At 41.6% G+C, this 7,597-nt stretch overlaps 2 protein-coding genes across 3 annotated transcripts in view; both read left to right on the top strand.

Moving 5' to 3' along the window:
• fam50a (family with sequence similarity 50 member A) overlaps positions 1–6,933 on the top strand; it is a 7,578-nt gene extending 645 nt beyond the window's left edge. The window contains exons 3-13 of the mRNA XM_019863056.1: positions 81–180; positions 292–449; positions 2,611–2,687; positions 3,610–3,676; positions 3,783–3,844; positions 3,936–4,012; positions 4,905–4,959; positions 5,066–5,114; positions 5,571–5,641; positions 5,977–6,087; positions 6,759–6,933. Coding sequence (XP_019718615.1) covers positions 81–180; positions 292–449; positions 2,611–2,687; positions 3,610–3,676; positions 3,783–3,844; positions 3,936–4,012; positions 4,905–4,959; positions 5,066–5,114; positions 5,571–5,641; positions 5,977–6,087; positions 6,759–6,767 — 836 coding nt within the window. The 3' untranslated portion in view covers positions 6,768–6,933. The remainder of the gene's footprint in view (positions 1–80; positions 181–291; positions 450–2,610; positions 2,688–3,609; positions 3,677–3,782; positions 3,845–3,935; positions 4,013–4,904; positions 4,960–5,065; positions 5,115–5,570; positions 5,642–5,976; positions 6,088–6,758) is intronic.
• Positions 6,934–7,112: 179 nt separating this feature from the next.
• Positions 7,113–7,597, top strand: part of LOC109511767 (interleukin-17 receptor D) — an 8,482-nt gene continuing 7,997 nt past the window's right edge. For both annotated transcript variants that reach the window (XM_019863055.1, XM_019863054.1), the window contains exon 1: positions 7,113–7,350. In XM_019863055.1, coding sequence (XP_019718614.1) covers positions 7,231–7,350 — 120 coding nt within the window. In that variant the 5' untranslated portion in view covers positions 7,113–7,230. The remainder of the gene's footprint in view (positions 7,351–7,597) is intronic.

The following is a 7,597-nucleotide window of genomic DNA, read 5'->3' as shown; positions in this document are numbered from 1 at the left end:
GTGGCGGATTAAGTTTTAAAACAATATACTGTAAAGACTAAAACGGACCTGTTTTTTGTCATGTCTAATGTCTTGATTAGGTCTGGTGACATTGAATGATATGAAAGCCAAGCAGGAGGCTCTTGTGAAGGAGCGCGAGAAGCAGCTGGCAAAGAAGGAGCAATCCAAAGAGCTCCAGCTGTGAGTTAAAACTCTTGTGCTGTGTATTCATGATGCAGCAATGATCCCACATCCATTCGTTCTTTGCGTGGTGTTTGTCAAATTGTTCATCACGATCTTATCACTTTGCAGCAAGCTCGAGAAGCAGAAGGAAAAAAAGAGGAAAGAAGAACAGAAAAGGAAGATTGCCAGTTTATCGTTTAATCCTGAAGATGATGGTGAGGATGAAGAGGAGGAGGACGAAAAGGAAGAGGAAGAAGACGACGACGACGAAGAAGAAGAGCAGGAATGTGAGTTCTAACTTAAGAATTGTTACAGTGCTTTGGATCAGGTCCTAGGTCTGTCTGCCATATTATGTATACTGTATGTTACATTAAAATCATTGGTTAGAATTCCGTGAATCTGGTCCAGGATTTTCGCAGTCATGAGAGCTAGCCAAATCGTCACCGGCCAAAACATTAGGTACACCACCGTTTGAATGTTTGTGGTCACCCAGACAATTTCATGAAATTGAAAGCACACAAGAGTTCATATAGACAGCCATTCAAAAGTTATGGAATCACATAGAAAGGCGCTCTTTTTACCAGGTCATTGATTTCAGAACTTTATTTCTCAATAATTTAATCATTTTTCCACCCAGACTAATGTGACTATGGACATAGGCACCCTTCCCTATCCCCCCCACAAGTAGCTGCTCGAGGTGAAACGTGTCCTCGAGTAACTCGGGTACCTTAAAAAAAAGAGGACTTTTTTTGTTTTTGTTTCGGGTAACAGGTTATTTGATGTGTGCACCGTCATGTAGACATGTCAAGGAAGCTGTTAACATAAGGCGTAGAAAAAAAAGTAGTGTGTTTCCGGTAACCCGACCGACCGAGAATTTCTACGTCGAAAAAAAACTTTACGGTCGGCATTTTTTTCAAACAACCCTCTACATTTTTGTGTAGAGGGTTTACATCGGTGCAAACTCTCGCGATATTCACGTTGAGCGCAAGCGTCGTTTGCCCTGTCGTCTGTCAACAACATTGAAACATGGCGGCGGCCGCGATCTCCGACGACAGTTTCAACCGCGTTTTCTGTGTTACAGTCGCATGCTCGCACCGTAATGTTAAGAAAATAGCATCCATTGATGTATCGAAAAAACTATTTGATGAACACCACGGGCCGAGTAAAAACCGAGGGCGGAGGAGGACGGCGGCGGAGGCAGCGGCGCGCCCGGACCCCCGAGTCCGCAGCGGGGAGAAAACTAAATAGATAGCAGCGGGTTCAGTGTCTTCTTGTTTTATGTTTTATGGTTATTTTGTTTACATTTTTGATGGGGAAAAAAAAAAAAAAACTTTGTCCGACCTACCGACCCTATGCTGAAATTTCATGTTACCGGAAACACACTATCTTTTTTTGTTTGGCCTAATGTAACACGCTGTCAAATGACAAGGCTAACTTCAAAATAAAAACTTACCAAATGATACATTGATGCCAACACATTAACTTTGTTGTGACGTTTATTTTGAAATTGACCCAAGCTTGACTCATCTTTTCAACATTTTGGCTTGCCTTGTCACAATTTTTATTGCCATTACATACTTGTTACCAACATCAACACAACAGAAGACCAAAATAATGTTCAGTTGTTAACCAAGGACATAAAGACATCACTAATTAATGACGCCATCATTGTATGAAAAGGGACAAATCTCCAGCGTTTGCGGCCACAAGGTAGCTAGTAGCAACGTGTGCCAGGCTTGCAACAGGAAGTAGTCCGGCGGCTGTTGCTTTGCTTTCTTTCATTTCTTATTTTGTTTTCATTTCTTAAATTGCCCTTTTAGATCTTGTTTTCCATTCACGTCAATGTAAGAAATAAAGTATCCTGCCCCATATTGCAAATGACACTTAAAGTTGTGTTTGTAAAATCTAAACGGGCATTTTTGACACTATGAGTTAATATTTTTTTTTATAGGCAAAAGTGTTTTACAAAATGAATAAAGACAAAGTTCTATTTATCTTGTTTTTGACTCAAATCCGTGATCCAATCTGAACTGTTGAATTTTTTTGTCCGTTGCACCACTACTAGATACTAGAAGTAGCAGAAAACTTGTTTTAAATGTCTTGTCTTTTTTCCCGAACGCACACGTTTGTGTTGGAGCCAACAGTTCGAGTTGTCATAAATACTATACCTGTAGCTTTTGCAGAAATACAAGCCAATTGCTTGGTCTATTTAACGGGCCTGTCATTTCCATTATGAATATGATTGGGATTGTTTAATCAGGAAAAAGCATTTTTCCTCTTGAGTAATTGATGGCATTTTCATTTGAATACTCAATTCTAATCGAATTTGATAGCTGCAGCCCGAATAGAAACATCTTTTTTGCTTTCATAGAAGAAGTGTGTCTTCATTCTTTTCCTGTCATACACAACTCTTCTTGTATATAAAGACGGGCATCTCTTCTCTTCTAGATGTCCCCGTAAAGAAGAAGAAGCTTGGGAAAAATCCTGATGTGGACACAAGTTTCCTTCCTGATCGCGACCGAGAAGTATGCTTCAGTTATTCCACATTCGTTGGTGATGTATCAGAATCAGAATCAGAATCGCCTTTTTTGTCATTGTATGTCATACAACGAAATTTGGGTGCCACTCCTTAGTGCATTTAGTAAGAAAATAAAATAACAGGTTAATAAATACAAAACTCAACAACAACACACAACAACAGCAGCAGTAGTGGTAGTAGTAGAGGGAGTGTGGAACTGAGGCTTATATTGCACACAGGACACATATTGTAGTTCATCTGGAAAGATTTTCTTGTTTGTTGTTCTTTCGTTTTGAAGGAAAACAATTCCTCAAAACAAAAGGAGCCACACCTTAGACACCTCCCATTTTTCCACTGAGAAACAAGTACAATGATCTCATGCAGCATTGCCATCAGCTCACACTGGCTACAGAGAAACAAAGAGTGGCAATCTGAAGTTGCTAAACATTTCAACATTCACCAGCGATTGAATGGAATTGGACACACGTTATTTGGGTCTCCAGACATGATTGTAGAAACATAAAATCAAAGAAACATCGACGGCTATTTGACAAAGTCCGTCAAGCTGCAGCACTGCTGCGACAAGATATCGTATGTGAATGTGTCGGGGTTACAGATGAGTGCATACGGGTTGTCAACATGGCTCCAGTGGGCACCAGATACCCCCAAGATGCCCAAGAATGATCCCGCATGCCCTGTTCTCACCAGTGATGTGGCATTGTAATTTACGAGACATTTTACAGACGTGATCATTTGAAAACATGAACACCTGCAGAGATGGGTGGAAACAGTGTTTACATATTTGTATTTATCCGTGTCCGACTTTGTTTAAATGATTCTATTATCATTAAAGCGTTGTGCAAAAAAAAGGTCCTTAACCCCACAATGTTCTCTTTTAATGAATTCTGATTCATTTTTTTGGTGTTCAGGAGGAAGAGAATCGTCTCAGAGAAGAGCTCAGACAGGAGTGGGAGCTCAAGCAAGAGAAGATCAAGAGTGTGTTTTCCAAATGCACCAAACGCTCTCATCGACTTTTTGGCTCATTTAAGGTCAGTTTTGTCCCAATAAAGTGTTTGCACATATGTATGTTTTTATCGCTCAGGCGAGGAGATCGAGATTACCTTCAGTTACTGGGATGGATCTGGCCATCGCAAGACCGTCAAGGTGTGGCACACTGGCCGCGCTGAAGAGCTCTGCCAAAGCTTTCCTCTATTCGTCGCTCTCATGCTCTCGTCGTGTTTTATTTCCGATTCAGATGAAGAAGGGAAACACGATCCAGAACTTTCTGCAGAGGGCCCTGGAAGTCCTAAGGAAGGACTTCAGTGAGCTCAGGTCAGAGGAGGAGATGACCTCGTTTGGTTTGTAGGGGTTCGTGTAAGGGGTCATGACTTGCTTTTTGACAACTGAAACGAATTTGTCAACGACGGTGGCGGCTGGCAGCTCTTCAACTGTTTGTCTCAGTTTTCACCGACTTATCATGATGACGAGATGATGAAGCAACGCTGCATGATTATGATTAGCTTCAGGAAATCAGAAGCATGAGTGACTCAGTCTTCAGTAGGGCTGAACAATTACTGGTAATGGAATTCAAATGAACACTGCAGTTGGATAGAATTCAAGTTTCATAATCACAAAGGCATTTTGGTCAGTCAGAATGCTTGTCATTTTATTTAAACATATAATATATGTATTTATTTAGTGATTTGGTAAGATTAGTCCTTAAGAATTGCAGTCCACGCTAACATTTTCCGCGAAACATGAAAAGCTGAAATAATAAAGCCACAGAATTGTTTCCGTTTTTGTTGTAACCTGATTTATGATTTACCAGACCGATTTAGATTCACGCCACACTTGTTTGGTCAAATGTTGTGAAGTTGCGGTCGCGAACACCTCAAAGACTGCAAGCTAACATGTTTAGTCAGTTAGCAAAAGTAGCTAAATAAGTCTATGTCGTTCATTTGCCTTCGTTTGAAGGTAAGCCTAACCTGTAAAACCAAAACATTTATCTATCATAAGTCTGACACTAATTATTGTAATGCGGCTGCAGTTTTTCCAAAATACACCAGAACAAAATAACCACATTAAATCGTAATGGCATTATCGAGGGGGCGGATTGAAATAAACAATCGCAATTAGATTATTTTCCAAAAATTGTTGAGATGCCGGGTGATTCCAGGGCGATTGGACATTTGCTCAATAGAAGGAGGCCTTGTTCTCTGTGCAGGTCTGCTGGAGTTGAGCAGCTGATGTATATTAAAGAAGATTTGATCATCCCGCATGTAAGTGGCCTAAATTGCTCCCTTCATTAGTTTACAACACATGAAATGGCTTCTTAAAAAAGGACTTTGGAATTCTAACGCCCACCCCCCTTTCTGTCACATTTAGCATCACAGCTTTTATGATTTCATTGTGACCAAAGCCAGGGGCAAATCAGGTAAGCAGTCTTTGCGAAGGGCAGGACTTTAGATTTAGCTCTCGTATTGGGTCTCGTTCTCCTGCCCAAGCGCTCATCACGTTGCGTGCGGTGGGTTTATTGTGAATAGAAGTGCATTTGGTGTTGTGGCAGTCTCCTTGATCCACTGTTTGCATCTATGAAGCCTCTTAACAAATATCGACAACATTTTTTAAATTCCCTGTCGACTTCTATTTTCTTGTTTCATAGCACATTTTCTTCTTCTGATGAACCTTCCTAATCCTCTTTTCATCGCTTGCCTGCATCTCACACACACATTCACTCCTGCACCGAAGAAAAGACACAATTTAAGCTTGCGTTTTCCGTGCGCCTACATTTACGACTCTAATGACCCCGCCCCCAACATCGTAAAGATTAAAGCACATAGGTATACTGTCTGCCCTTATTTAGTAGACTTATTTGTTCCTACCCCAACAGGTCCTCTCTTCAGCTTTGACGTCCACGATGACATCCGTCTGGTCAATGATGCCACTGTCGAGAAAGATGAGGTAAAGACCATCGTGAGCAGGTTGTAATGTACCGGAAATTGTTTCTATTTGAGCTCGGTGCACAAAACGGGTCATTGAAAAACTTGAATGAAGTTCCTGGGTTGTTTTGAGAGTTTGTGGTCTGCAGTAGACACGGCAAAATGAAGATATTAGCCATCAAATATAATCTTTGCTATGTAAGATTCTTTCCAGTAAGAAATCTATTGGGTGGCTAATAGCGTTTTTTTTTTTTTTGGGCTATGAGTCCATCTAAATGGAACCTCAGAGCATCCCAGTCTTAAAAAGAGACCTTTCCAAATCAACCTTCGTGCAATTGTGCTCTCTCTGTCCATAAGTCTCACGCAGGTAAAGTCGTGCTGAGGAGCTGGTACGAGAAGAACAAGCACATCTTCCCCGCCAGCCGTTGGGAGCCGTACGACCCTGAGAAGAAATGGGACAAGTACACGGTGAGCTTTGGTTTTCTTCCGCAGGTCCTTGAGCGTCATTTCGAATTTGCATCTGCTATACAGTATGTCTGGCTCAGAGCTTGCATGTTGGTCAACCTCACTCGTTGTGCCCGGAACCCCTCCCACTCGCCAAAAAGCAAATCATCTGCCCGCGTGTACATTTTGAATAGCCGTAAAGTTCTGCAGCATTTGAAAAAAAAAAAAGTCTGCCTTTGCACAAGTAAGCTCGAGTTAGTACACCTTTACAAATTGCACAGGGAATGTTTTCAGTCATGGGTTAACAGTCGTAGCTTTCATGCAAGTGTAAAAATAAATGTAGCCACGGATGATATCATTCAAACATATTGCAGGGTGATGGACACGACGCATATGAATTGTCAACAAGTTGAATTGTCACAAGTGTGAAAAGAAATGATTACGGTACATACACAGTTCTCACTCAAAGTTACTGAAATTGAGCTTTCGAGTGACATTTCAAGAGGAGCCTAAGATACGCTAAAACCTTTACAGGTGAACTAAGTCTAGGTTCACACTGCAGGCAAATCCAACTGATTGAATTTTTTTTAACATATGCGACCTAGATCAGATTTTTTTATTTTATAATTTTGTCGAATTTATTATTATGATTATTATTTCGTAAGTCGGGGATTCCCTTTGTTGTCTTTTTCCAGATCCGGTGAAGCTCAGTGAACTTTTCCTGTCTTCAAGCGTAACTCTGCCGCGCCCTTCTACAGTTGGACTCTCTCCCTGTGATGCTTAAAAAAACCCTCAAACATTCATTACCTCCCATGTAAACCTGCTTTTCTCAGTGTAAATATTGCTTATTAAATTGTACCTGTCATGACACTTGGAGGTTCCTGGTTCTTTTTGGCTGTAATTGCAGGATAACAATGCATAATGGGTCTTGAGTCAGCCGTGGATTTGTTTTGACACGCTCATGCGATCATGCCACACACGCCCACTTCCCCACCCACCCGACAACCTTGAGGCACCATGTGGGCCTGGCTGCACTGATTTTTACTTCCTGAATCCCTTCTCACTCAAAACACTGAAAGAACACTTCGCTTCGCTCTCTCACCTCCTCTCAGTGCTTCATTTCGGTCGTACGTGGCGTTAAAAAGTTTGTATGGTGGTGACTTCAGAATGTGGAGGGCAGTCCTGATTTTATGTCAACTTTTTGTATCCGTTCGGCTTCTCCAGTTTCCCGTTAATTCGACAGGGACCATCAGACCTCAAGACTGCACCATCGACTGTATCCGTCAGGTGAGAAAAGCTGCGTGCTGCACGTTCTGTGACGCATTCGTCACAACAGACGCTGCCGGGTTAGTTATGGACATGCTATGGGTTTTATTTTTGTACAACAAAAATAGAACAATTCTAATGGTGGGAATGCTGAGTGACAGACGTCCTTGTACTCGTGTGTGTGTGTGTGTGTGTGTGTGTGTGTGTGTGTGTGTGTGTGTGTGTGTGTGTGTGTGTGTGTGTGTCTGGCAGGGAAGGCTGGTGACAC

The sequence above is a fragment of the Hippocampus comes genome, unplaced genomic scaffold (genome assembly GCF_001891065.2).
Source record: "Hippocampus comes isolate QL1 unplaced genomic scaffold, H_comes_QL1_v1.1 scaffold1, whole genome shotgun sequence".
Classification (NCBI taxonomy): domain Eukaryota; kingdom Metazoa; phylum Chordata; class Actinopteri; order Syngnathiformes; family Syngnathidae; genus Hippocampus; species Hippocampus comes.
The sequence above is the reverse complement of the archived record's forward strand: the minus strand, read 5'-3'. Positions and strand labels throughout refer to the sequence as shown.